General features: G+C 55.3%; 1 protein-coding gene across 1 annotated transcript in view; it reads right to left on the bottom strand.

Moving 5' to 3' along the window:
* Positions 1-24739, bottom strand: part of Umodl1 (uromodulin-like 1) — a 32611-nt gene extending 7872 nt beyond the window's left edge. The window contains exons 1-12 of the mRNA XM_013027345.1: positions 24664-24739; positions 21315-21557; positions 16072-16236; positions 16011-16018; positions 14496-14606; positions 13565-13751; positions 11889-12029; positions 7025-7693; positions 5657-5914; positions 3525-3637; positions 2037-2250; positions 967-1104 (exon numbers count right to left, since the gene is read on the bottom strand). Coding sequence (XP_012882799.1) covers positions 967-1104; positions 2037-2250; positions 3525-3637; positions 5657-5914; positions 7025-7693; positions 11889-12029; positions 13565-13751; positions 14496-14606; positions 16011-16018; positions 16072-16236; positions 21315-21557; positions 24664-24739 — 2323 coding nt within the window. The remainder of the gene's footprint in view (positions 1-966; positions 1105-2036; positions 2251-3524; positions 3638-5656; positions 5915-7024; positions 7694-11888; positions 12030-13564; positions 13752-14495; positions 14607-16010; positions 16019-16071; positions 16237-21314; positions 21558-24663) is intronic.
* Positions 24740-27494: the final 2755 nt, after the last annotated feature.

The following is a 27494-nucleotide window of genomic DNA, read 5'->3' as shown; positions in this document are numbered from 1 at the left end:
GCCACTGGAGAGGCCCCCAGCTGGAGAGGCCCTCCATGCTGGGGGCAGACACGGACTGCTCACTTGAGCCCTATTACACACATGCTGCCAGCTGCCGTGGGTCCACACCGGCTGGGCTGGGCCAGGCTTGTGGGTGGGCCAATCACCAGTCCTCAGGACCAGTCTCTAAGCTGGGGCCCAGAGAAGGCCTCTCAGCACTCCTGGGGTCTCACACCTGCCCTGGCTTCCCGCCTGCCCCGACACTGGCCCCATCTCGGCCTCTACAAGTCCAGGGGCCTCCACTGAGGCTTCAGACTGTCCTCAGAGGCCCCTCAGGCCACCAGGATGCAGCTCCCAGGCCCAGCTCAGCCCCCACAAGCACTGGGGCTCACCTCCCTTCACCTCGGGGTGCACCCCCCCACACCTCCCCTCCTCCACCATCTTATGTCTCAGGCTCTCCTCCATCTTGCCCAAATCTCCCAGGCAGACTGCCTGTGGGGACCCCCCCCCACAGGAGCTTGTTCTCATTCCAGTCCTCACCCCCAACCACCCTACCTGGTGCTGTCCTTGCTAACCCTGACGGCCAGCCCCCAAACACCTCGTCCAGGAAGCCGTCTGTGACCATGCTGACACACCTGACACCACCTGATCCTGGTGCCTCCTGCTTCCCCGCACGGCCACACACAGCGACCCCCGTGCAATCCACCATCGCTCACTCCAACGCATGTGGGAGACGAGGGAGGGCCGTGGACACTAAGCCAGAAGCACACAGTACTGACGCGCACACACACATGAAAGCATCGCAGCCGTACTCCAGCACACGTGCACACCGCCTACCCGTGCATTTACCCATGTGTATGTGTTCACATATACACACACAGGAAACTTATCCAGGACAAAGATATGCTGATTTCATTTCGACAAAAGTCTGTAAGAGATCAGATTATGGGCCAGTGTGACAGAAAAGGATTATGAGACTGTCCTTACCTTCACAGGGTCTTCCAGAAAATTCCACGTGGAAGTTGGAGGCTCCTCCCGCACAGCTGCAGGCGAAAGACCCGAAGGTGTTGTGGCAGGCCGTCCCGGGCACACAGTCGTGCTCCATGCTTGCACACTCGTCGAAATCTGTGCGGCGTGTAGAAGACAGAGCCTTGTGTTCCCTCATGGGCAGGGCCTACAACTCGACTGTAGCCATTTCTGATGCTTTGCTCTTAAAGCAGCACTGAGGGTGAATACCTTTGCATAAACTGTGCTCCAAACAGGTCCACTTTCTCAGACCCAAAATGGGCAGATCCTTTGGAAAGTGCTGACATGGACTGCTAAGCCAATTTCCAGGGGAAGTGAGCAAATTCTATCTCCTGCCTTCCCGCCCCCATCCCAGCAAGCTTTGTGGGTCTCCGTACTGTCATCTTTCCGTGTGGTCTCTTTTACATATTTAGTTAGGGTAGCAATTCCTCATCAAAGCAGTGAAAATAAACTTTCTGTTTTTGCTTTCTGCTCACCTTGTAATAGTGCTTTAATTTTGCTTGACACTTCTATTTCTATGTAGGTAAGTAGTTCAGCCTTTTTTTCCCTAGAAATCTGACTTTCCTTGGGAAATCCTTCTCATCCGCTCCCCCCAAAAGAAAACACTAACCCCTCATTATAAAATCCCCATTTTTATATGTGTAATGATAAGCCATTTGCCATTTATTTTAAAGTATGAGATGACAAATGAATCTAACGGCCTTTTTCTCCCAGCCTTTCTCTTCTACTGCTTGTCAGGCTCTGGGAAGCCATGCCTGGGCAAGTCAGCTGCCCAGGGTACACGGAGTGACCAGGGAGGGGTGGATGGGGGGCGCGTCCACCCGAGGGGGTCTCCATCCCCTAAACCCTAACAGCAACCACAGTAGCCAAAGGACAGAGCGGAGGGCTCCATCGGTGCCACCTCTCCAGTAATCCCGGGGACAACCCCTGCGCAGGCCCTGGGACACCTTCCAGAACCACAGCGGCTGGGCCCTTGCTGCTGCTGCTTCCGGAGCTGGGGGAGGTGGCCCTCCGGCCCGGCCTCCACGTACCCTGTATGAAGGGGTCGCCTCTCACCACCTCCAGCCGAGACGCGTTGTGAAGGGCGCTGAGGAACGCAGCGGACACCTCCCGGATGTCCACGTCTGCGATTACGAGCAGGGTGAAATCCACCACCACGCTGCCATTGGTGATGCTGGTGATGTTCAGTCGAATCCCGCCGGCGTCCATGTGCTGGCGCAACATGGCTGGCAAGGGCTCCCGCACCTAAGAGCCACGGAGCCTGCGTCCGTCTGCCAAGCCAGGAGCATTCCACGGAGGCCTGGCAGCGTCTGCAGTGCTGGCAAGGGGCCTGTCCCCCGTCCCCTGTCCTCCACACCCTGTCCCTGGGTCCCTGCGCCTGTAACCCGTGTCTCTATTCACGTTCCCAGCAGACAGTTGCAGAGATGTTTGTGGATTAAGTGGGACCCCATCTCACCAGGCCTAGAACAACGGGTTCACAAAGGAATCAGAGCCTGCCTACCTCTCTCATGGAGGGTATCATGGGGAGGAAGACCACCTTTCCCCTTTGTTTTTTCTAGAACCATCCTTTGCTCCTGCAGTGCAGAACATTTCCTTTCCATCCCCCCTCTGTGCCTGGCCCCGGGCTGCTTCTGCTGTGAGCCTCTCCCACATCCCTGTCAGCACAGGTAGCCCCAGCCTCTGAGAAGACTTGCTTTCATCCCGCCCTTCGGATACATCCTATGCTACATTATTCCATTCCAGCCCATGAGCGTCAGAATGCCCACAAAGACACAGGACCTCACTAGCAGCACGTGTCATTCCCTGTGACAGAATAAAATTTCACTGTGTGCACATTAAGCAGATGGGCACCTAAGCTGATTCCCTGGTTTGGCTGTTGTGAAGAACACTGTTATATGTAGCAGGATCTTTGCTGTGTGTTGGCTTACATTCCTTTGGATATATGCCTGGAAGGAGCGCGGCAGGGTCCTATGATAGCTCTATTTTCAGGTTCTTGATGAGCCTCCCTACTGACTTCCATAGTGGCTACGCTAATTTACATTTCCACCACAGTGTGGGGAGGGGGGAGGGCGTCCTCCCTCTGCATGCTTGCTGGCCATCTGTCATTTCTTTTTTTAATGACAACCATTCTGATGGCAGCGAGATGGAATTTCAATGTTGTTTTGATTTATACTTCTTTATAGCTAAGGATTTGTATTTCTGCTTTTGAGCGGTTTGGTTCATTGCCTACTTGTTGATGCACTGTGTGTCCTTTGGGTGGTTAATTCTCTAAGTGTTTTGTGTGTCTGCATGTCCCCCCTTGGCTGGCTCTCTCTGTGACGTGTTGGCATACAGGGGAAAGGTGAGTCTGCCATCTCAGGTATATCTGTGCTGTCCTGTCCTGTTGGACCTCACTCTCAGCCGCCACAGGGTGGCCACAGGACCTGCAAGTCTAATTCTTGGTCGGATGCATCAAGGATTCCAGCTTCCCTCCGGCCTCTAGGTCCACACAGGAGCCGAGGACCGAGGGCCCCACTCACCGTGCTGAGGAAGCGCCCCACGAAGTCCCGGTGCTCCTGGCTGCTGGCGTTGCCGAGGGCCTCAGAGTACCTGACGTTTGCTATCCTGACTTTGCCACGGAGTTTCTGGGCCGCTGCAGGGTGGAGAACACGCCATGTGTCAGGCCCCCACCCACACGGGCTACCTTTCCATCTGATGACCTCCATGCTGGAGACAGAGCGGCAGGAGGAGGCTGACCTGCCCTCTAGAAAGAGGGATCGAGGACTGCTGTCCATAGACGCGTGCACCAGGCTCCGAGGACGTGTGACAGGACTGAACACAGCGGGAAACGCTTCTGGGGGCTCCAGAACCATCTCGGCACTGTGTTCTTTCCCTGTCCCCGCTCCGGGGGCATTCCCTGGGCACAGGTGTTCAGGCGAGAGACTCGCAAGCCAGACAGCTTTGAAGGAGAAGGGACATGTATAAAATAATTGACAGGTGAGTGAGCTGCGCCTGACAGCCCAGGACGCTGCCAGACCTCTGCTCTGAGCCTGGGCCAGGACAGGACGCAAGGGCGTGTTCATCAGCCCCCACAGCCCTGCCTCTGAGTGTGCAAGGCCATTTCTTCTGCATCTTGTCTTCTGCAGGGCTTCTAGGACTTCATGGGATGAGAACACAGCTCAGGAACCACCCAAGCAACCGGCTCTGTCCTCATTCAGTCCTCCCTGTGTGTGTGTGTGTGTGTGTGTGTGCGCGCGCGCATGTGTGTGTGTGCGCGCGCATGTGTGTGTGTGCATACGAGAGAGAGAGAGAGAGAGAGAGAGAGAGAGAGAGAGAGAGAGAGAGAGAGAACCCTGCCTTGTGCCAGAAGCCTCTGGCCAGTGAAGGAGACAGGCAGTGTTTGCCTCTTAGGGATTTCGCGTTCATCTCTCAAGAGCTTCTCACAAAGCCTTAAATAAACCCCACAGCCCCCCTGCTACTGCTTCCTGCAGAAACCCCAAACTCCCTGTCCTAGGGGGATCGCTGCTATCATCGCGTCTGAGAGCTGGGCAGGGTGGCAGGGGAACCATCGGAGGCAGAAGGGGTGCACAAGTGAGAGCGGCCGCGGGCCCGCGCCTGCGCACAGGACGGGTGCCCTGCACAGTGCATCCTTCGCGCCAGGGAAGCCCTGCTTTGGCTGGGACGGGGAAGCCACCCACCAGACCTCCCTCAGACTGCCTCACCCGTCTCCCTCTTCACCGGACCGTGGTGAGCTCACACAGTTAGCATCATCGCATGCTGTCTTGTTCTCTAATTCTCCAGGTCACTGCCAGCTAGTTCTTTGAAGTTCACTCTATACACAGGAGTTCTAAGCTGTTCTTGCCATCTCTGGCGGGCCCGTGTAAGCACCCCCCATAGGACTATGTCCCCCAGCATTACCAGCATTTGGGCCCCTCCCCAAGAAGCGAGGACTAGCGCTGGATACACAGGTGGCAGAGACAGGGCAGTCAGAAGGGATTCGTCAGCTGGCTCGTTTGTTTTTGTGCCAGGACTGGCACCTGAACTCAGGGTCTGGGTGCTGTCCTTGAGCTTTTTCGCTCAGGGCGGGCTCTCGATCACTTGGGTCACAGCTCTATTTCCAGTTTTGTGCTGGTTACTTGGAAATAAAGCGTCTGATGAACTTTTCTTCCCTGCGCTGGCTTCAGATCTCTATCCTCAGATCTCAGCCCCTTGAGTAGCTAGGATTACAGGCAAGAGCCACCAACACCTGCCAAGGAAAGGTTTGTCTTTTTTTCTTTTTCTTTGTAAAATCAAACTCTGTGTGAGTATTGATAAGGACTGTCTCTACCAGGCTTCAGTCCTCCCTTAATTCAACCACCACCCCCCGAAGGCCTGGCCCCACCTCTGCAGTTAGACCCCCGCAGGCATCCAACGCCTTACTCGACTTCCTGAGAGCAAGGAAGGTCGGAGGGAGAGGATGCAGCTTATCTGACGTTTTTGTGGTGTGTACCGGGACTCAGGTGAGTGTGCTCCAGCCCTGCTCAGTGTCAGCCCCTCTCTATTCCTGGAACCCACAAGTCCTGCTGGTTGGGTGCAAAAGTTTCCACACCAAGGGTGGAAAGTCAGTGAGCCACAGGTCCCCTGTTCCTTCCCTTTCAAGAACAAGATAGGGCATGTTCCAGAAGCCTCTCACCTGTCCTCACTTTCAGGTCTGTTCTGGTGCCTTCCTTCCCACAGGCCCTGGCTGTGATCTGGACCAGGTGCAGGACCCCAGGCTCCAGCCCCGACAGCGCCACACTGGTGTTCTGCGTGTCCACACTCACCGCGGGGCCCCGAGCAGGGACCAGGCTGAGGTGGAAGGTGGGGAGCGGGGCTGGATCTGCTGCCCACTGCAGGTGGAAGCCAGTGCTGCTCACGTTGGAAACCGTGACCCTTGTGACGGAGCCGGGACCTGGGGAACGGAGCCGAAAGGCTGCAATTAACACCAGTGCAGCTGCTCTGGGCAGAAGGAAGAGAACCCTGCCACTTCCTCAAACCAAATACCCCACGTGGGGCAGGGGAGGCTGTGGGGACACCAGCCGGGTGCCTCTGTGACGGTGGCCACACCAGGACCTCCACTCTGGCTTCCCGGGACAGTACCCCAGGACTCCGTTGCTTGGATGACAAGAAACACTTCCCCGTTGTGTTTGGGTCTGCCCGTGATGTAAACTCATTCTCGATCCCAGGAAGCCACCTCCGTGGCGCTGCTGACTTGAGAGCCACTCCAATACGGAGGCTCTGGCTCCTTGTGGGACAGTCCTGGCCTCTGTGCCTGGACGGTTGGACCCCAGACTGTCCAGTGGCACAAGAAAAGCCACGGAAGCGTACCCCTGCAGTCCCATCTTTGAAACCCAGTGCTGCAAGCCCACTGGGAGGCACCAGAGAGGCCTCTGGGTGACCGCCGGAGTCCCAGACGGTTCCTGGACAGAGCAGTGACTCGTCCCCTGGGGTGTCCCCAGGGCTTGGGCTGGCTGAGCCTCTGGCCCCAGTGTGGGTCCCTGGGAGCGGCGTGGTCACGGGGTGCAGATGGCTGGAGGGCAGGGAGCTGCTGAGCAGGGGGGCTGGGCAGGGCGGTAGACAGCTGGGGTGGCAAAGCGACTCGGGGTGCAGACAGCTGCGGTGCAGGACAGGTGGAATTAGACAGCTGGGAGCAGAGAACTGGGGTACGGAGCAGCCTGTGGTGAAGAGCGCTGGGGTGGGAGGGGGACACTGTACTGCAGGACGGCTGGGGTCCCCAGTCTCCATAGGGTGGCTCGAATGCCCCATGGCACACGCACGCCCCCTAGGCTCCTTCCCCATGAGGCTCATGCTACAGCTGCGACACACAGGGGTCCCAGGAAGCGGCCAGGCGGTGAGGGGCTATGTCTGAAGCCACCAAGGACCACACAGCTCTGCAGCTGCCCCCAAGCCCCTCCGTGACGAGAGCCACACCCCTGAGGTCACCGCTCTGTGCAGGGCCCCCGGGGTTCCCAGTGGCTCTCAGCAGTGGGGGGTCGGGGGGGTCATTCCCAGCATGACTCACCACAGGCAGGGTGCTGCAGGGGCACGGGGGTGGGGGCCGAGGGCAGGCTCGGGCCGGGGGCAGGCTCAGGCTCCTTGGTCTGCAGGGTTGCGGCGTTCACGGGAGTCTCCCGAGGAGGGAGGCCGGTGTGCCACACAACATGGCCTGAGGCATCCTTGGTAGTGGGAGGGGAGGGCGGCTCCGTGGTGGTGTTTCCCAGGAGCTGTCCTGGGGACTCCGGGGTGCTGGGCTTGGTCCCGTGGGGGGAGCCACGGGGTGGCGCTGGAGCCTCGGCGGCAGCGGTGCTGAGCCCCCCTCTGGTGCTCCCAGGGCCTGTCTCCCAGCTTGGAGCCGTGCTGGGTGCCTCTTCTTCTGCACCCGGCCCTGTGCTGTTCCTGTCATGACTTCCCAGGTCACCAGCACCTCTCCTGGACGGGGGCCCTGGCGTCTGGGCCTGGCTTGTTGCTGGGGTACCCTGCGGGGTCCAGGGGCTGGGGGACAAGGTGAGGCTCTCTGGGCTGGGCACCGCTGTTCCACTGTCTAGAGCTGGGACAGTGACCCCTGCCACTGCCGACAGCCCACTTCCGGTGGAGTTCACCACATCCCCTGCAAGAGACAGCCACGGGCAGATGCCACACATGCCAGGCCCACCAGACTCCACACAGGCATGCACGGGGACTTCCTGCATCCCTGGGGACCAACACCAACGGAGCACAGGGCTCTCAAAGGGGTGAAATGCACCCTTGTCTGCAGGCTCCTGGAAGTCCAGAGATCAAGGGCAGGCTGACACCTTAAGAGCCCAGGGATGCTGCACACTAAGGCTCAGAGTGGTGAGCATTCCAGGCCTCAAATAATCCATGGAGGCTTTGGGAGATGAGTAAGTTCTCCATGCTTATGCTCAGTGGGAGACCGGGGACCCGGGCTAATTGCTCTAATTAGCTTGCTGGAAAGCAATGTGAGACACGACATGGGATAGCAGGAAATGGGGTAGCTGGCTGTTCATTAGGTAATGAATAGCTGTCCTCCCCAGAACTAGGTCCCCTTGCTTCTCCCAGCTACACAGCCCTCAGCTAGAGAGCACGAACAGACACCTGAGCTCCTCTGCCCATGCCTATGTCCAGGCAGACATGGCTAATCAATTACAGCATCTAGCCTTCAGGTAGCTTGTTTTCTGATCTTCAACTCTGCATTCAGTGGCCTCAGTCTATCAATCAAAAGCCTTGGTGACTCACGCCTGTAACTCTGGCTACTGGGGAGGCTGAGATCTAAGAATTGTGGTTCGAAGCCAGACTGGCAGGAAAAGTCCATTCAATTCTTATCTCTAATACACTACTTTCAAAAGCAGGAAGTGGACCAAGTGGTCGAGCACTAGCCTTAAGCAAAATAGCTTAGGGACCGGGCCCCGGCCCAGAGTTCAAGCCTCAGGATTGGCATACAAAAAAAAAGAAAAAGAAAAAAGATACCAGGTCCACAGTTCCTGTCTTAGTTGACCCACAGCGGGGTATGGCACCTGTCACCCCAGCTGGCACCATGGCCCTACCAGTCCATAAGGTCAAGAAACTTCCCCTTGTGAACAGAAAAGCTGGTGGGTTCCGGCTGTAAATGGAGATCATGAGGGAGAGATCCAGTCTTTCTAAACGCTGGCCACCTTCCTGGAATAGTATTTTTTAGGGATATGGAATTGTGCAAGAATCTAGCCACCCTGTGTGTCATTAATTGGGTGACTAATTTCTCAAGAAAAAGATCTGAAATCTGTGCAGTATTTTCCAAGGACTTGTACCTCTAAGTCGTCCAACAGATTGCTCATTTATATTAGTTTCTAAATTTAAAACACATGCAAGTTCCCTTAGCAATAATGCAATTGGAATTTGCTTTGCATTTCAGATCTGGAAACTGCCTACTGGGCCAAGCCATTAGAAGTGCATTGGGGCTGCATGGTGCCCTGCCTGTGTCGGCCGTCTGTCCACATCCTGATGTGCGTCTCTGCTGTCTGTCCACAGTCCTGGTGTGCATCTCCAGAAGCGTGGCACAAAGCAAAAACTCTCGTTTTCCTAACAGGATGTTGGAAGCCACCTACACAGCTGCATGGAGGAACTCACTGAGGGCATTACGTCATTGCTGTGGAAGACGTTTGTATTTGAGCCACTGAGAATCGTCCTTAGGAGGACCTGGGTGCTTCTCGGAAGCCTCGTGTGACAGGCACAAAGGCCAGAGGAAAAACAACAGGATCCAAATTACATCTACAGCTGGACCTGAACCAGGCAAAACACAGCCTGGACTAATGGAGAGCCAGGGAAGCACGCGGCGGCGGCTTCCTGGGCCAAGCTGAGCAGGGGACTGGATGTCCTTCACTGCTGCCTCCACGTCCTTCCATGACAAATCAGAGGACGGCTCCCTGGCTAAACGTAGGAAGCCGGGTCTGCCACCCAGCCTGTACTGGAGAGGAGACACGGATCCATCAGTCCTGTATCCGCATAATACAGCAACCCGTGGGGGAGGGGTAGCGCACACTGCTTGTTGGTTGTCAGGGAAACTGTCAGCTTGGTGAGTCTTCCAAGCCCCTGTCAGCTTACACCCAGGTACACTGCACCATGGCTGCCTGTGGAGGTCTCTGGTGAGGCTAGTTCATGCACCTGCCCAGCACCCTGGCCTGCTCCCAGACCCGTGATGCCCTGCTGTGCCTGTCCCTTCCACCTGCCTCAGACCGAGAGGAACAGAGGTCGAACGGCTGCTACATGATATAGCAGCAGACCTCAAATGGGCCAGAGTAGGTCTCCCACAGAGAATGGCACCCAGCCCTGCAACTCCAGCCCTGCAACTCCAGCCCTGCAACTCCAGCCCTGCAACTCCAGCCCTGCAACCCCAGCCCAGCAACTCCAGCCCTGCAACTCCAGCCCTGCAACCCCAGCCCTGCAACCCCAGCCCAGCAACTCCAGCCCTGCAACTCCAGCCCTGCAACCCCAGCCCTGCAACCCCAGCCCTGCAACTCCAGCCCTGCAACTCCAGCCCTGCAACTCCAGCCCAGCAACTCCAGCCCAGCAACTCCAGCCCTGCAACTCCAGCCCAGCAACTCCAGCCCTGCAACTCCAGCCCTGCAACTCCAGCCCAGCAACTCCAGCCCTGCAACCCCAGCCCAGCAACTCCAGCCCTGCAACCCCAGCCCTGCAACTCCAGCCCAGCAACCCCAGCCCAGCAACTCCAGCCCTGCAACCCCAGCCCTGCAACTCCAGCCCTGCAACCCCAGCCCTGCAACTCCAGCCCTGCAACTCCAGCCCTGCAACCCCAGCCCTGCAACTCCAGCCCTGCAACTCCAGCCCAGCAACCCCAGCCCAGCAACTCCAGCCCTGCAACCCCAGCCCTGCAACTCCAGCCCTGCAACTCCAGCCCTGCATCTCTGTGCCCTAACCTAGGACTCAGTCTCAAGGTCACCACATGGCTGAGGCAGCCAGCAGGGACTTAACAGTGCCCATGTTGTCCAGCCCAGGGTGCTGATCCTGAACCCTACCTCCATCATCTCCCCACAACTGGGCTAAGAGACAGGACTAAGGCCTTCAGGAAAAGTGAAGATTAGGGCCAGGCACTCAGTGGGTATCCTTTTGTTAGTGTGGAGGAAGACAGGGAAGGCAGTGTCTCGGCCCTAAATCTCTGATCTGCTCCCCACTCAGCCCCAGAGTGCACCTGAGAGATGGATTTCAATCTCAGCCTGGACCAATCCCAGCGTGGACCAATCCCAACCTGGACGTGAGGGATTAGAAAGGGAGAAGGTGATGAGGAAGGGTGGCTGCTAAAGGCAGTGCCACCTGGCACCATTGGGACCACAGGAGCATGGCAGCGTGGCTCCTGGGGATGCTGGGAGCTGACCCTGAAGACAATGGGGCTGAGAGTCCCAGGAATGAATCCCCAAGTCCCCAGGGAGAAGCAAAGTGCAAATCCATGGAGGGGAGCTGGTGACCCCTGCACAGAGGACCCTGTGTATCGAACATGACTGTGCTCACTCTGCTCTCGATGTTTTTATGCATCTGAAAACTTTCCATAAGTCTCCACCCACTTCATCAGGCACAACAAAAGAAAAGCTCTCCACTCCAGAAGTGATGACCCACTACAGGGAATCCAGACCTCCAGGAGCTTACCCAGCCAGGGGGTGAGGCTCCCAGCAAGTTACAAAGGACAAGAGAGAGAGAGCTCCAGAATGCAAAGGAAATAATCGGAGCGCTGTCATAGCTAACTGGTGGTCCTAGTTCAAATTTAAATTCCAAAGAACTTCAGAGCCTGAGTGTGGTGGCTCACACCTGTAATCCCAGCTACTCCAGAGGTAAAGATGGTAAGAACTATGACTTGAGTCTGGGCTAGGGGAAAAAGTTAATGACATCCTATCTCGACCAACAAGCCAGGCTTAGTGGAGTGTGTTGGTAATCCTTACTTATGCGGAGGTCTAGGTAAGAGGGTCCAGATCTGAGGATGGCCCTGGTCCAAAATATTGGAAAAATAACTAAAAGAATGAGAAGAGGGCTGGTGATGTGTTTCAAATTGTAGAGAGCCTACCTAGTAACCATGAGGCTTAGAGTTTAAGCCCCAGTGCTGCCAAAGCAGCAACAACAAATAACTTTAAGCATTATGCCAATGATGAGACACTTGACATTTGAACAGATTGGACCCTTGATCATATTAAGGAGTCCTTGCTTTGGTTACGGGAGAGATAATGGTATGGCTGTGTTGTTCACGGTCTCTCAGACATGCTCTGTAATAGTTACAGTGAAAAGACAGTCACGTGGGGAAAAATGAAGAAATGGTCCATGGGCTAGGCAGCCTGAAAAGTCTTCACCCCACACAAACACACCCCCCCCGCCCCCATCATCCTGGAGCATGTAGGGAGCTGCAGCATTACCGCTGTCCGTGTGGTTCGGCCTCTGCGGAGACGAGGTTGATGACTCCTGAGCACGGACACACAGGTGGGAGCCCTCCATGTTTTGACACAGCTCAGCTTCAGAGCAGGTGTGGAGTTCATCGTACAAACATTCATTCACATCTGGGGAGAGAGAAGCAGGAATCCCTCAACCACAGGGCTGCATGCACAGTGGGCCGGCCACATTCAGGGCGGGGCCTGAAGCACTGGGGCTGGCCCGGATAGGAGTGATCAGGAGATGACTGGCCTGAACATAAGTCAATGAATGATAAGGGAGGAGCCGGAGCAGCAACCGCCCGCTATCCTCCAGTCCCACAGAGACCATCTCCTAGATGCTCTGGCCTTGGACAAGGCCTCTCTGTGCCCAAGATGGGGCAGGACAAAGCCAGACGTCACAAGAACAAGCCCGTGTGTCATCCACCAACAATCAGCCCCCTTCTCTTAGCCAGGACGGATAGTTCTTCAATTCCAGCTTTCCCACTGCCTATGGGTGAGATTTAGTGAGACACGCAATAGTAGAATTGCCATGCAATGACAGCATCCAATCAGCTCTTAGGCCTCCCTGAATCACCCAATCAGGTCTTTAGGTCTCCCGGAATCACCCAATCAGGTCTTTAGGCCTCCCTGAATCACCCAATCAGGTCTTTAGGTCTCCCGGAATCACCCAATCAGGTCTTTAGGCCTCCCGGAATCACCCAATCAGGTCTTTAGGCCTCCCTGAATCACCCAATCAGGTCTTTAGGTCTCCCGGAATCACCCAATCAGGTCTTTAGGCCTCCCGGAATCACCCAATCAGGTCTTTAGGTCTCCCGGAATCACCCAATCAGGCCACCTCTAGTAACAACCCTGCTTAGCACCCCCCAGGGTGCCCCAGTGACGGATGCCCCATGTGTCGGCACTTGCACAACCCAGCTTTGTTTCGGATAGCATCATGTGGGGGCTGCGGGGGGCTGGGGGGGTGTGCAGTCCCTGGAGCATTTCCTGAGCTCCAGGTCTGGGCATTACCACACACGACCTGCAGCAGCAGCATGGACAAAGCTCTGTCCCTGACGGCAGGCGCTGCTGCCTCTGGCTTCATAGGCCCTAGACATTTGTTTTCATGCCACTGTGGCTGCCCCGTGCTACCACTGCAGCGCCAAGCAGCTGACACAAAGACCGTGTGGCCCACACAGTCAAAGATTGACTATGTTGCCCCTTTCAAAACTAAAGCGTGCCAAATCCTGACATAGATCCAAAATACCAAACTACTTATTTCTTCCAGAAACAAGGCCATATTCGTGCACTTTAGCATGCTCAAGTTCAACTGTGCACAATCGTGAAAGACCAGCCTCACAGGTGCAAAGATGCCTTTGCAAGTGTGGAAGGAAGCAGAGGGAAACTTAGGAGCCCGGAGGACTGGGCTGTGGGGCATTATGCTTGTGTGCTCTGGGTTCCCAGGGCAGTGACAGCGATATAGCAGGAGAAGCCTACGAGGAGGATGGAAGTGTGTGAAAGGAAAGAACAAGATGGAGTAAAACAAGCCCTCAACCTTGGTGCTTGAGCTCAAGACAGGATGGCTCTCTCCCAGTCCTGACGGTTTGAACACACGGAAGCACCATGCGCACGCAGCTGGGCCCAGCCCATGTCCACCTGGCCTCCGGTCCTCGGCCCGCACCCACCTTGCACCTGGATGTTGATCACTTCATAGACCCGCTTCACCATGTCGTCCAACATGGCAGAAACATTGGCCACAGGCAACAGCCGGGTCAGGCCCAGCAGCAGCCACGACACCGTGGTGAACGTGTCCCCGCCAGCCGAGTGCAAATAGTGGACAGCAGGGTTCAGGGGCTGCAAGGCACTGGTGACCTGTGAAGGCAGGGTCAGGGCATCAGATGGTGGAAGGGCACCCCCTGTAGACGCACAGGGATCTGAGGCCAGAGAAAGAAACAATGTGCCCTCCCTCTCTCTTTGTCTCTCTGTGTGTTTCTCTGTGTCTCTCTGTCTGTCTCTGTCTCTCTCTCTCCCTCTTTAAAGACTGAGGGGATTTTGGTGTTTGAAGATGTTCAGTTTAAATGGCTATGACTGTCCAAGAGCCTGGGGCCTCCACCAAGGTGGCTCTGCTCCCAGGGGACAGAGGCAGTGTCTAGAAATACAATGGGCCGTAGCAGCTGGGGCATGCTCCCGGCCTGGGCTTCCTACATGCTCTGGGAGTGGACAGAGGCAGAGATCTGGGCTGCAGTCCTGGTGCTGTGCTACCCACGGTGCAGGCTCCCTAAAGTGGGAAGCAGGATCTCAGGGATTGGGGATGAGAAGCGGCCGGCAGAGCCGGCCCCGCTGGTCTTCCCTCTTGTCTAAGCAACAGATCATCCAAGATGATCCAGGGTCACCTGCCTCATGCCACGCCAGGGACACTTGAGCAAACACGTGCACATGGTCAGAGACATGCTAGAGTCCTGTGCGTCTGACTACGTGTTGCAGAGTGATCTTGCAATGAGTAATTCAAGCGTGGCTCCGGTCTGGTCATTTAGGGACGACTCATGAATGCCTCCACTTCCTGTCCCCACCCTCAGCCCCTCACAACCTGTCCGGAGACCACAGGCTACATCTCACTAAGGAGTAGAGGAGGCGTGTGTGGTTCCGGAACCCAGGGTCCACTTGCTGCAGGTCCTCGAAGTCCATTTTCACCAGCACTGTGATGTTGTACCAGCTCACCAGGCTCCTCTTGGCAGCAGCACTGGAGCCTGGAGGATGGATGCTGGTAAGTTACCGTCGGGACAGAACAGGGCCTCCAGGAGCCACAGGACAGCAGGCCGGGAAGGCAGGAGGCCTCACATCTGCGTGCACCTCCGCCCATGAAACACAGGCCCTGGGTAGCTTCCTGAAATCTTCTTCCTTCTCTCCTTCCTGATGACCACAGAGACCAGCCAAAGGCCTCAGAGCCAGTGCAGAGGCCATCCCCCAGAGAGATGCACTTAAGGTGCAGGTGCACCTTCAACCCACATTAGGGTGCAATGTTACATTGAGACATAAAACTGTTAAGCCAGGCAGGCACCGGTGGCTCACGCCTATAATCCTAGCTATTTGGGAGGCTGAGATCTAAAGATGGTGGTTCAAAACAAGCCCAAGCAGGAAAGTCCCTGGCATTCTCTAATCTCCAATTAGCCAGCAAAAGTGGAAGTGGAGGTGTGGCTCATGTGGTAGAATGTCGGCCTTGAGAGAAAAAGTGAGCCGAGAGTGTCTTGAGTTAAGCTCTATAGTGGCACATACACACACCAAAGTTTTTTAAAAACCTATTATGTACTATATTTATTTATACTATTAGTATCAACTAGTTTAATATGTAATTGTTTATGTTGCATAATAGAATATTGTTAATATGTACTATATTAACACTATAGTTAATACTTGGTATTGCAATATTAAAATACTTGATGCTGTTGATAACTTTATGACTATATAACTCCATGCGAGTATGATGCTGTATTGAATGTGATATGTATATGAATGTTGGCTTTATGTATTTCCCTAGCCCTGAATACTGCTTCATCTCTGCTTCCAGAAAAGCATCTGATCAGATGGAGCTTTGCAGCCCAGCAGACATGCATGGCAGGTGTCTGGTGTTCACCCATGGGGCTCTGAAAGAAGGTAGTCAGGCTCTGAGATACCCTTTTTTGTTTTTTGTCTGTCAGTCATGGGGCTTGAACTCTGGGCCTGGGCACTATCCCTCAGCTTGCACTCTACCACTTAAGCCACAGCGCCACCTCCGGTTTTCTGGTGGCTCATTGGAGATAAAAAGTCTCATGGATTTTCCTGCTGGGCTGGCTTTGAACTGTGATCCTCAGATCTCAGCCTCCTGAATAGCTGGGATTACAGGCGTGAGCCACTGGCACCCAACTAGGCTCTGGCATGTCTTGGGGGCAGTCAGCTACACATCCCTCAGGAGAGAGCTCAGACGAGCCCACGTGCAGCTCCTAGAGCTCCTTGTAGACCTGCAAGGGTCGGTCTGCCTGCCAAGAGCATTTCCTGCTCCAGGCCCTGAATAAGCCTTAGTCTCCGGAGGATCTTGGGGCCAGATCTGAGAAGAACAAGCCCTGTTCTGCACCACGCTGCAGGCTCCCCAGTGACTGGGGGTGCTGCCCCTCCCCCAGGCCCAGGCTCCCAGAGACCCTCCTCCATGCAGCCCTACCTCGGGGCACAGGGGCTGTGCAGCGGTGGCCCGCTGGCCAGGGGCAGCATTTCTGGAGTCCAGGGCAGTCTGTGTCCCAGCTGCACCGCCGTGGGGTGGGCAGCTCTGGCTCTGAGGCTGGGCAGCTCCCAGGTCTGGATGCAAACTCCCTGGACCTGTTCAGGGCTGGGGAAAGAGACAGTGAAGGCTGCTGAGGAAGGTGTCTACAGGAGCGGGGCAAGCATCCGCTGCATTGCCCTACCCGCCCTTGCTTCCGACCCTTTCTGCTACGGCGGTGTCACTGCAGTCCCCCCTGCCCCAGGAGTCCAGGTACAGGGCTCCTCCACGCTGCTTCGTCCTGACAGCTCACTCACACATACATGAGGTATAAGCCAGGCAGGATACTTGGAGCAGCCTCCCAGCTGTGGTCATAGTTCTGCCTTTAGGAACTGGCTTCCAGTTGTGGACAAACGTGGAAGGTCAGAGGGGTCAGACTCTCAGGGGAACGAGGCAAGCTGGGGTGAGTCGGTGTAGAATGCCCCGTGTTGGCCGTTGTGCCTGGGCCACAGAGGCCTGGAGAAGCCCTGTGGACTTCAGCCCTGATGCTAGAGAAGCAATGGAGCCCGTGGGCCTGGTGTGGAGTGGAGTGGGGGACGGAGGCGCTGGGCACAGGGAGGCCCTTCCTGTGTGCAGAGGGGCCCAGGAGGCTCAGAGCAGTCCACTGAGAGAGGGACACTGCTGGCCCTCGTAGACCCTCAGACACTCTAACCAGCTCTGTGCCTCTCTGTCCTGTGACCTTCAGGCTGTCCTGAGCGCTTGAGCTGCCTGGGTCCTGGGAAAAGCTAAAAGTGCTAGAGTTTCACAAGTCACCTTCCCTGCTGTGGATATGGGTGTGCAACCAACTGCCCTTTACACATCCCTCTACCGCCCACAAGTGCACACACACACCTGCACACGCACACACACACACACCCCTCTACCACCCCCACACACATACATACATGCCCACACACTCACCCCTCTACCACCTGCACACACACACACACATGCACACATACACACACACCACTCCCTCCACCCCATTACCAGAAGTCCAGGGTGCCTAAGCTCAGAGCACAGACTGGATGTGGAGCCTCACAGGGCTCATGGCGGCTAGTGGACCTCCTGGGACAGCACAAGGGTGAGTGGGCCCAGCCCCTGGAACGGCCTCACTCCCCAGAGTCCACCAGAGTCCAGCTCAGGCTAGCAGGGTCTGGACACATGTCTGTTGCATGCAGTCGCAGACATGCATGCAGCACTGCACACACAGCCCACAGGCTGCAGGCTCTGCGGCCATCAAGTCAGACCATGGAGCAATCGCCACTGACATATCAGATGCTCTGGCAGATAGCTAAAATTGTCCAGGCAGGGACAACCATCCTCTTGTGTGACATCTGTCCTGGATAAGAGCTTGAAAATGCTAAGCATGGTTGTTCTTAGGTGGCAGGCTTTATATGGTAGAGTTCCTCTGTGGTTCCTGAGGCCTACAAATCGTCTGTCTGGCTTGTCCGGGTCATTATTTTACATTTTAAATAAGTGAAGGCATGACTCATCCTTGCATTCCAAGGCCCAGCTCACAGAGTCGGACGAGGCAGGTCCACAGGAGACCTGCCACGTGTATTCATGCCTCTCTCTCCCTCTCAGGATGACTGCCTGCTGAGTGGTAGAAGAAAGAAGGGAGACGTCTGGCATTTTGCTGCTGCTCAGGCCAAGACACCGAGTCTGTAACGAGTCTGTCACCCACATTCGGGCATCCCGGAGATGCGCAGCCCCAGAGGAGGAGGCCATCCTGTCTTTTTGCTGACCCCCTCCAGCCCTGCCCTTCGAGCTCTGCCCACTCAGCCTCGTTCTGAGCTGATTCCTTCCAGCTTCGGGCAGCCATGTGCTGTGCTCATGTCCTCGGTGTAAATGCTGTCCCCACCCCCACCCCCCAGCACTTCCTAGCCACCGTGAGCTTTCCGTGAACACAAAGCTGGGAGGAGCTGGTGCTCACTCACCACCACCAGAAAAAAGGGTAGAAGTCGCAATGGCCCCTACAGCTCACGACATACCAAGTCCTGACTCTAGCAGGGACCTTCCCGAGGGAGGACCCCAGAGTTCAACGGTGTCCCCACATTATCCCCGCTGCGTGCCTGCCTCCCTAGCAGCATGGGCAGCCAACTCTCTGGCCTCTCCCAGGCGGTGTCCCATGGGAAGAGCTGGGGTGCTCCTGTCCCTGCTGAAAGGGACAGCTGCCAGGATGGGAGGGGATACCTTTAACCCAGATGTCAGGAAGTCCCAGGCGGTGCCCTGAAGGGCACAGAGCGGAACACAGAATAGCCACCAACTGGCCAGCCGACTCGCCTGTTTGTACAGGTGATGGTGGGGTCCTTTGCCCTCCAGTTTATCAGGTCAAAGCTGTTTGATGGCACAGACTGGCACTGCCCAGCCAGTTCTCTGTGCCTGGCCCTCAGAACTGAGCAGGGCAAAGTGTCAGCCACACCATCCTGGGTAGCACCACATTGGGCACCTGGGGGAAGGAACTCTCGGGAGGGTTCAGTGAGCCAAACAAGATGCCATCTGCAGCTCGATGATGACCCGAGGCCCCGCGGGCTGTGGCTGCCTGGTGGAGGGGGAGCTGACTATAGGAAGTTCTAGCCTGCCATGCTCTGGTCTGGGCCATGGGATGGAGCATTCAGAGCTGTGCTTACATCTTCAGGGGCCTGGCTGACACGTGTCCAAACCCTCCAACCTCCACCCACACGGGATGTGAGGTAAGACCTTTGACTGTCCAGGTACTGACTCAGAATGAGAAAGCACCATACACGGCACCTCTCTCTCTCTCTCTCTCTTTCTCCCTCATACTCAAAAATATGCATACACACACACACACACACACTTCCCAGAGGTAATCATCATGATAGTCTCCTCCAAAGTTCAGTAGCCAAAGCTCTAAAAGCCCTGATCCCTGAAACTGAGCTCTGAATCCTGAGCCTAAATCCTGAGCCCTGAGCCTTGAAGTCTGAGCCTTGAGTGCTAAGCTTAACTCTGAGCCCTGAGCCAGCACCTGAGCCTATGCCATGAGCTTGAGTCTTGAACATTAGGCATGATTCTGGGTTCTGAGCTTGAGACCTGGGTCCTGAGCCTGAGCCTGAATCCCAAGCCCTGAGCCTGAGCCACAGTGAGGATACCTGGGGCTGAGTGCTGAGCCCTGAAAGTAGAGCCTGAGCCTGACATTTGAGCATATAAGCCTGAGCCTCAGTGCTGAAACTGAGCCCTGAGACATGAGCCTGAGCCGTGAGCCCTAAGACTGACTACTTAGCCATGAGCCCTGAGTTTGAGCCAGAGCTTGAGCCTGAGCCTTAAGCCATGAGACCTGAGCCAGAGTATGGATCCCTGAGGCTGAGCACTGAGTACTGAGTGCTGAGTGCTGAGCCCTGAGCCTAAGTCTGAAATCTGAGCCCTGAGTTTGGGCCAAAGCCTGAGCCACAGCCCTGTGCCTTGAGCCTAAGCTCTGAACTCTAAGTCCTAGAGCCTGAGTGGAAACCTGATCCATGAACCTGAGCTCTGAGTTCTGAGCCTGAGCCTGATCCCTGAGTCCTGAGTCTGAGCCCAAATCTCTGAGGATGAGTTTGAACCCTGAGCCTGAGCCTGAGTGCTGAGGCCTAAGCTCTGAGCCTTGCTCTGACCCCAGGCCGCTCTGAGTGTGCCTCCTGTGACCAGGACAGCCCCCGCGGTCACCTTAGTAACCGCCCCCACCCCTACATCCTACACGGAAGCAGCTGCAAACTGCAGGGAGGAGACAGGAAGATACATTCAGGGACTTGTGGACAGAGATGGCGGGTTCAGAATTCAGAGCAGAACTGGAGCTGAAACAAGTATGGAGGCACTGAAGCCTTTGGGAGGGAGAGGGGGGCATGGAAGTGGAGGGACAAAGGGGGACACATGCAGCGGTGGTCCTCACTGGACACTGTGTGGACAATGAACTGTACAACTTGTGGGTGGGGGTCGGCGGGAAAAATTGGGAGAGAGTGAGGGGAGGGATGATGTACTCAGTATTATGTCCCTGGTCACCTCCGCACATCACCTTCATAACAACAATTTTAAAATTCTTAAAGGAAAATGGTGATTTTTTTCCAGCCATAAAGAAATTTGCAGGAAAATGGATGAACTGGAGATTGACATGTGGAGTGAGATCAGCTTAGCTCAAAAACTCAAATATTACATGGGGTTCTTTTGCTCATCTATGGAATCTAGACCTAAAATAGATAGATAGATAGACAGACAGACAGACAGACAGATAGATAGATAGATAGCAGGTTTCTGATGGTTGGATAGGTAGGTTACATACATGTATATATACACTTACAAATACAGAGAGAACATGCCAGCCACTTGGCACTGTCAGGGGACAGGAAAAGAGAGAGAGAGGATGGCAAAGGGCGAGTAACACCAGAATCCATGGCATCTGGGTGTGAAGAGGGCATCAGGAATCTCGAGAAAGCTTTTGAAAATGGGAGTTGGAGAATAGAAAGAGAGAGCAATAAAGGGAGTTAATCTGACTCAACTCTAATGCATGCACATGTGACGTGCCAAACATACCAATGGCGAAACCCCTGGGTACAATTAACATACACCTTTTAAAAAATGACATGAGGCCAAAACAGGCTCCGTGGGAGACTAGCAGGAGTGAGGAGGGTGATGGGGATGTGATACAAACAGGACAATGAACCTGCGGAGCTGGCCTTCGGAAACGGGTGGAACGGCGAAGAGGGAGAGAGACAGAGGGGTGACAACTTAAAGGAAAAAGGAAGAACAGGCAAAGGTCACTGTGTAGAAAGCTAGCCCTCTTGCCTTGCTTTAAATTAGACTCACAAGAACTTTTTAGTGTCCCCCAAGCCCAAGCTCTGCTCCCCACGGTCTCAGGGGGGAGCCCCGGTGCCGCATGGCTACAGGCGCCCAGAGACTCTCCACGTGCAGGCCCGGGTGAGACCCAGGGCCTGAAGCCAGGGCCCTGGCCCACACTTCAGCGTCACCCAGAATGTGTTAAGAAAGAGAATTCTAGAACTTCGCACTGACCCTGGGAAATTGGAAACCTTGGGGTGGGCCAACAAGAAGCCTGCCAGATGGAGGCTGAACACTTGTGTTCTAGAAAGATCTGGCACATTCAGGCTGCTTGAACAGGGGCTGTCCCAACAACTGCTACCCCAGGAGCTGCCTGTCCCACCCTGTGATCCTGGACTCACGCAGGACGCAGTAGAGGCCGAGCTGTTCGTGGCCCTCACAGCAATCGGTCACGTTCTTGGACTCGGGGACCTCCGTGGCCAGGTACTGGGTCTGGTACACAGTCTTGGGGCACTGCCTCCAGGGGATCCAGCCGCCGCAGGAAGTGTAGATCACGCGGGACGTCTGCACCGCCTCCACCTTCTGTACCCTTCGTGTTACGTGGTAGTTGCACAGCTGGTAGCTTAGCAAGGACAGGCCTTTCTCTAAGATAAGGAGGAGGCAGGCGGGGAGGAAAACACCAGGGTCAGACCAGCAGGCAGAATCAGAAAGGTGAGCCACTGAGAGATCAACAGGAATGAGGCTTCTGCCCTTTGACAGGGTCATGGAGCTGACCCACTGTCCTAACTATGGGTCTCTGACCCCACGTGTGCAGAGAACATCTGTGACTGATAATAACTCAGGAGTTAAAGAGCCAAACCCTACTGGCTCACGCCCGTCATCCTAGCTACTCAGGAGGCTGAGATCTGAGGATCATGGTTCAAAGCCAGCCCAGGAAAGTCCGTGAGACAACTATCTCTAATTAACTACCACAAAGCCAGAAATGGAGGTGTGGTTCAAATGGTGGGTAGATCACCAGCTTTGAGCATAAAAAGCCAAGCCAGTTCAGTTCTCAGTTCCAGCACAAGATAAATAAATAAAATAATTAGCTAAAGAACAGATACAGAGTTGGCATCAAAGACCCAGGGATCAGAGCCCGATTTCCCATGCTTCCCAGTCTGTAGAAAGATCCCACAGGCTACAGTGTCTCCTAGAGACCGCTGCAGGCCAGAAGGTGACAATGACAGCCTTTGGGGAGGGGAACAGAGTGGAAGATACATATTTAAGCTGCATTGTGTGCTTCCGCCTCATGCTGAGGGAAGACAAGTCACCATTGCCATGGGTGGGATTGCCCCATGGACGGGGTGGGGGCGGGGAGGGGGAGGGCTGTCTCGGTAGCCTGGCCTGAGCACAGTGCGCTCTGCCAGCTCTTCTCTTTGTCCTGCCCTGCCCCCTATGGAGCCCCTGTCACCTCCTGCTCAGGACGTGATCCCAACCACAGAGGTGAGGTGAGGGCCCAGGGTGGCCCTGAGTCAGGAGGCCTGTGCTCAGGGACAAGGGAAATTTGGACGTGGCCCCGTGAACACACACACACACACACACACACACACACACACACACACACAAAGTCACACAAGATACAAGCAGGCAGTAGGGCAATTCCTCTATCAGCCAAGAAAGGCCAAAGATTGCCAAAAGTGACCAAGCTGGAACTGGGCCTGGAACTGGGCCTTCTCTCCAGCCTCAACACCCGGGTCTTGTGGTCTGGCCTGAGTGTGAAATGTCTCCTGTTTAACGCTATCTAGTGCCTCCAGCATCTCTTGGCTGGGCTTCCAGGGCTTGGGCGAGGCCCAGGGGTCCCTTCCAAGCCTCTCAGTAGAGGATGGACAAGCGGCTTCATATGATACCCAGCCCCCTTCCCATGGACCCCCCTCCCCTGGAGGCAGCTGCATTCCAGCCACCCCATGGGGTCAGCCTGGCCTGGCCTGGCCTGACAGGGCTGGGGGAGGGGGACCTCTTGCTGGTCTTCAGCAAAGACCTTACAGTATTCCCTGGAGAGGAACACGTGGCAGAGGTGTTCAGAAGGCCAGGACCAGGATGTGACTTGGATGAAGAGCTGTAGAAAATGCCAGAAGAAAGAGTGTGAGATTCATTCTGTGGTCATGTGGAGCAAGACAAATGTCCATAAGAAGCTAGTGAGGTGGAGGCGGGTCAGAGCTGTCCAACTGAACCCCACATGAGCAGTCAGCCATGCCGCGAAGGCCAGAGTGCCTGGTCTCTAGAGACACCTGGCTCTCTCTGATCATTACACGGCCTGGAGCAGAGCCTTCTCCTTACCCCACATGGGAACACACACACACACACACACACACACACACACACACACACACCCCTCCAGGGAAGCCTGGCAGGTGTTTGTCTTGTTTTGTTTTCACCCGCTGTAGAGGCTACCATGGCAGCCCCAAGCCTGGCTTCTTGACAGAGCCAGAGTGGAATCTTCTAGCAGGTTCTGCCAGTCAACAACTCCTTGCGGTGCCATCGCTGGTCCCATGGGGCCTGGAGTCCAGTCCGAGGTGGGAAGACAACATGCTGGAGAGCTCAGGATGCTGAGTTCAGATGCAGCCATATTTGCACCCACTTCACAGCACCCCCCCAAGACCCCGGGGCCTCTGCTCCCCTCCACAGGGCTCCCCTTGTGGAGAAGAGCTACAGGCCTCCCCAGCCCAGATGCCCCTAGGAACACACGTGCACCCCAACCTTGCCATTTATAAAATAAGCACTATGCTCTGTGGTCATAGAAAGAGCAAGCAAAGTCCTGTGTGTGGGGCCAGCGCTGGGCACCGGAGAGGACCTGAGACAGGAGTCTGAGCTCCACCACTCTTCTGAACCCTCGTCCATGAAAGGGACCACAAACCCCACAGTGTCCCCACCTGCCCCGCGCCTGAGCTGCATGATTCACACACCTAACTCCAAAGCCACATCATCATCATCATCATCCCTCAAAGTAAAATCAACTCTAGATGAAAAAAAAACACGGACTTATTTTTTTTTAAATGAAGGTGATTACAGGAATAGAATATCTCTTTAAACTCTCCATTTAATACTACAGATCTGAAGAGGAAAACTGAAGGTTTGCCACTTGGATTCCTTGGAATCCCGAGCCTCAGAAATCCAGTGGCTTGGGCAGACACTGAGCCCCTGAACTGCATCCAGCCCCCACACTGTGGTTTCCACGGCAACCCTGCCAACCACACACTTCCTGACAACGCACTCCTGACCCCCAACACTTGGGACAGTGCACTCAATGCCCCTCACCCCCCCAGAGGGATTTGGCCAGGGGTGGACCCACCACTCTGCCGCCCTGTCCCCATCTGTAGCCAGGGCCTCGGGGCACTGAGAGGTAAGAGATCTTTATTCCGGGTCTCTAGGGACTGGCTGTTCTCAGTGTGGTCCTCAGGCCTGCCATCTCCCAGCCGTCTGCAGAAAGGCAGAAGAGCTCCTGGCCGTACCCCAACACAGCCCCTGCCCGTCTGCGACTGAACCCACAGACCCCCTTCCGCTCCCGGTTCACGCACATGCTGGAGGAGTGCTCTTCCCTGTTCCTTCCACCTCCACAGCGACGGCGGTGGCGGCCAGCCCTGAGAAGGTGCCCCTCTCAGAGCAGCTGTGTCCTGGCCTGCCCTGAGCCCGAGAAGTCCCATCCTCATGAGACCCATTCCCAGGGAACCCTTCACCCGACCCCCACTCGAGCCTGAGTCCCAGGCCCCTCACCTGTGAAGCTGCTCCCCTGGCTCAGGCCAAGGGCGCCAGCCCAAGCCAGCAGGGCCAGCCCCAGGGTCGTGGGCATCGTCCGGTAGGAGCAGTGGGCAGTGCAGGACTCAGGGCCTTCCCCACAGCAGTCTGGAGCCTGAGCAGGGACACAAAAGGGTCCTGAGCCACCCCAGGCTGCAGAAAGGGCCCTTCTGTCCCCGAGATGGCTGGCGGCAGCAATGGCTTCAGAGAGCGCGCTGATGCGAGGAGTCCCTTATGCCCGCTCATTAACGCCTGCCACCGCCGCGGCAGCCTCCCTGGAGGCACCTGCATCTCACGGCCTATTCTTGCCCCAGGCAGATGGCATCTTTTAGGAAAGGCGAGCAGACAACAGCCCCAGCCACATCACCGTGAAGCATCTCATTGTTGCGCAGAAAACGCATTTCAGACCTCTATCTGACTCCACCGAGTACAAAGTATTCTCTTACCCTGTCATTCCCAACTGGCAAGAGAAGACAGAGTCCAATCAAAGTAGCACATCAGGCTCAGAGAAGCGCCTTCACACAGCGTGACAATGCCACTTGGAAGGCACCAACGTGTCCCCCGGCCCAGCGCCAGCCCCTCCTCCTGGGTTGGCAGGAGCTGTGTTCAGAAGGAGACTTCCACTAACCTAATATAATATCGGAATGTATATTGGGGGTTGGGAGCATCGCCCATGGCAACATGCTCACCATTGGAGCTATTTGGGCAGCACCAAGCAAAGTCCAACAATAACTCCCAAGTCCAAAGGTACAGAGACGTCGGGGCTGAGAGGCTGTGTGGAGGACTCTTTGGGAAGGAGGGTTTGAGGTGGGACTCTAGGTGGTGTGCCTTTCGCTTCAGCAGCCGGCAGGTGGTATACAGAATGGATTTTTAAACGTTATGTCAGATCCCCAGATGCCTTTGCTCTTGGCGGTTGAAGGTGCACGGTGTGTGTAGAAAGCCCGAGCAGAGTTCACAGGAGATGAAGAAAGCCTCTCTAGCTTCCCGCAGACAGGTAACAAGAGCTGGCCCACTGGTGCACAGAAGAGCGATTCCCCGCGTTGTAAGTCTGAAGCAGAGCAGCTCTTCCAGGGCCGCCCCGAGCCCCACGCCAAGTCCTTCCACCTTGCAGTCCTCTGGACCGGCGTCCTAGGGACTGGCCGCCGAGCCACGCGGCGGAATCACAGAGCTGGGAATAACGGCTCTGCGGAGGGCCCAACGATGCGTTCCCTTGGAAGCTTTGTGAGGATTGACTCATCAACTGAGCTGTAACTTGGGCTTAAAAAGTAGTTTCAAAGAGAAAAGATTTTAAGCCGGGTGTGAATGGCTCACGCCTGTCATCCTAGCTACTCGGGAGGCTGAGATCTGAGGATCACGATTCAAAGCCAGCCCGGGCAGAAAAGTCCCCTTGAGACTCTTATCTCCAATAAACTACTAGAAAACAAGAAGTAGTGCTGTAGCTCATAAGCCATAGAGAGCAGTAGCTGAGCAAAAGAGCTCTGGGACAGAACCTGGTCCCTGAGGTCAAGCCCCATGACTGACCAAAAAAAATCTCAAAACATCATACAGAAAAATGATGTGGGGGTGGGGTCAGGGGTGTCACTTATTGGGCCATCTTAAAAGAAGAGCCTGATCAGGGCCAGAATGGACAGACAGACTTTACAACTGCACTGTAAAACCCAGTGCAAGTGCGCACACCCGTCATCCTAGCTATTCAGGAGGCTGAGATCTGAGGATCATGGTTCAGAGTCAGCCCAGGCAGGTAAATCCAAAAAAAAACTTCTTATCTCCAATTAACCAGCAAGAAGCCAGAAGTAGAGGTGTGGTTCAAGTGGTAGAGCACCAGCCTTGAGCAAACAAGCCAAGTGAGTAGGTGAGGCTCTGAGTTTGATTCCCAGCACTGAAAAAGGACAGAAAATGAAAGAAAATTGCAATGTTGTATTCAAGAAAAGCAATTTAGCACTGAAAGAATAAAGAGACAAAAAGCTTACTTACCATTTGGGTTCATCCGAACATTTTAAAGTGCAAGGTGAATCTGTATTGTCTCGTGCTTATCACCTCTAAGAACCTTTGCTGCCTTAATATATGAATGTGCAATCCAGGGTGAGATTATAGTCTGAACCCCAAATCAACCTTGTGCAATTTGTAACGAATCTGTAAACTCTTCACCGGTGAGGATACAGAGGTGCAGGAAAACACAGAGCTGGTAGGGGAAGACTGAACCCCAATTTTTCCATGTTCGGGGAAAACTGAACCCCAATTTTTTCATGTTCGGGGAAAACTGAACCCCAATTTTTCCATGTTCGGGGAAAACTGAACCCCAATTTTTCCATGTTCCGGCTCCTCCACACCACGGTGACAGCTTGGGCAATGTCCTCTGCCTGAAACCCCAGGAAGGTGATGGCTCATTGCAGATAAGAGTCTTGTGAGATCTCCTGCCCAGCCTGGCTTAGATCTCAGCCTCCTGAGTAGCTAGGATTGTAGCTAGGATTGTGAGTCACTGACACCCAGCTCATTTTGCATCTTTTCCTACGTGATGTCTACCGGGATCGTCCCTTGCTCTCCACTGCATGTAGATACTTTGAGCAGGAAATAGCCACACCGGATAGCCACGCGGCCCTCTCCAGGCAGTGCCAGCACTGTCAGGAAAGCCTCCACAGCGCCAGCCAGGCCCCGTGCCTCTGCCCGGCCCAGGCAGCCAACGGCACGCAGAGGTGGTCGCCAGCACACTCGCTCACACGCGGACACCAACGTCCAGTCACGTTTACACAGGCACACGCGCCCTCAGGGACTCCAGTTCCCAGATACTCATCACTCAGCACACGCAGGTC

The sequence above is a fragment of the Dipodomys ordii genome, unplaced genomic scaffold (genome assembly GCF_000151885.1).
Source record: "Dipodomys ordii isolate 6190 unplaced genomic scaffold, Dord_2.0 Scaffold103, whole genome shotgun sequence".
In the NCBI taxonomy this organism is placed as follows: domain Eukaryota; kingdom Metazoa; phylum Chordata; class Mammalia; order Rodentia; family Heteromyidae; genus Dipodomys; species Dipodomys ordii.
Note: the sequence above shows the minus strand (reverse complement) of the source record. Positions and strands in the feature narration are given on the sequence as shown.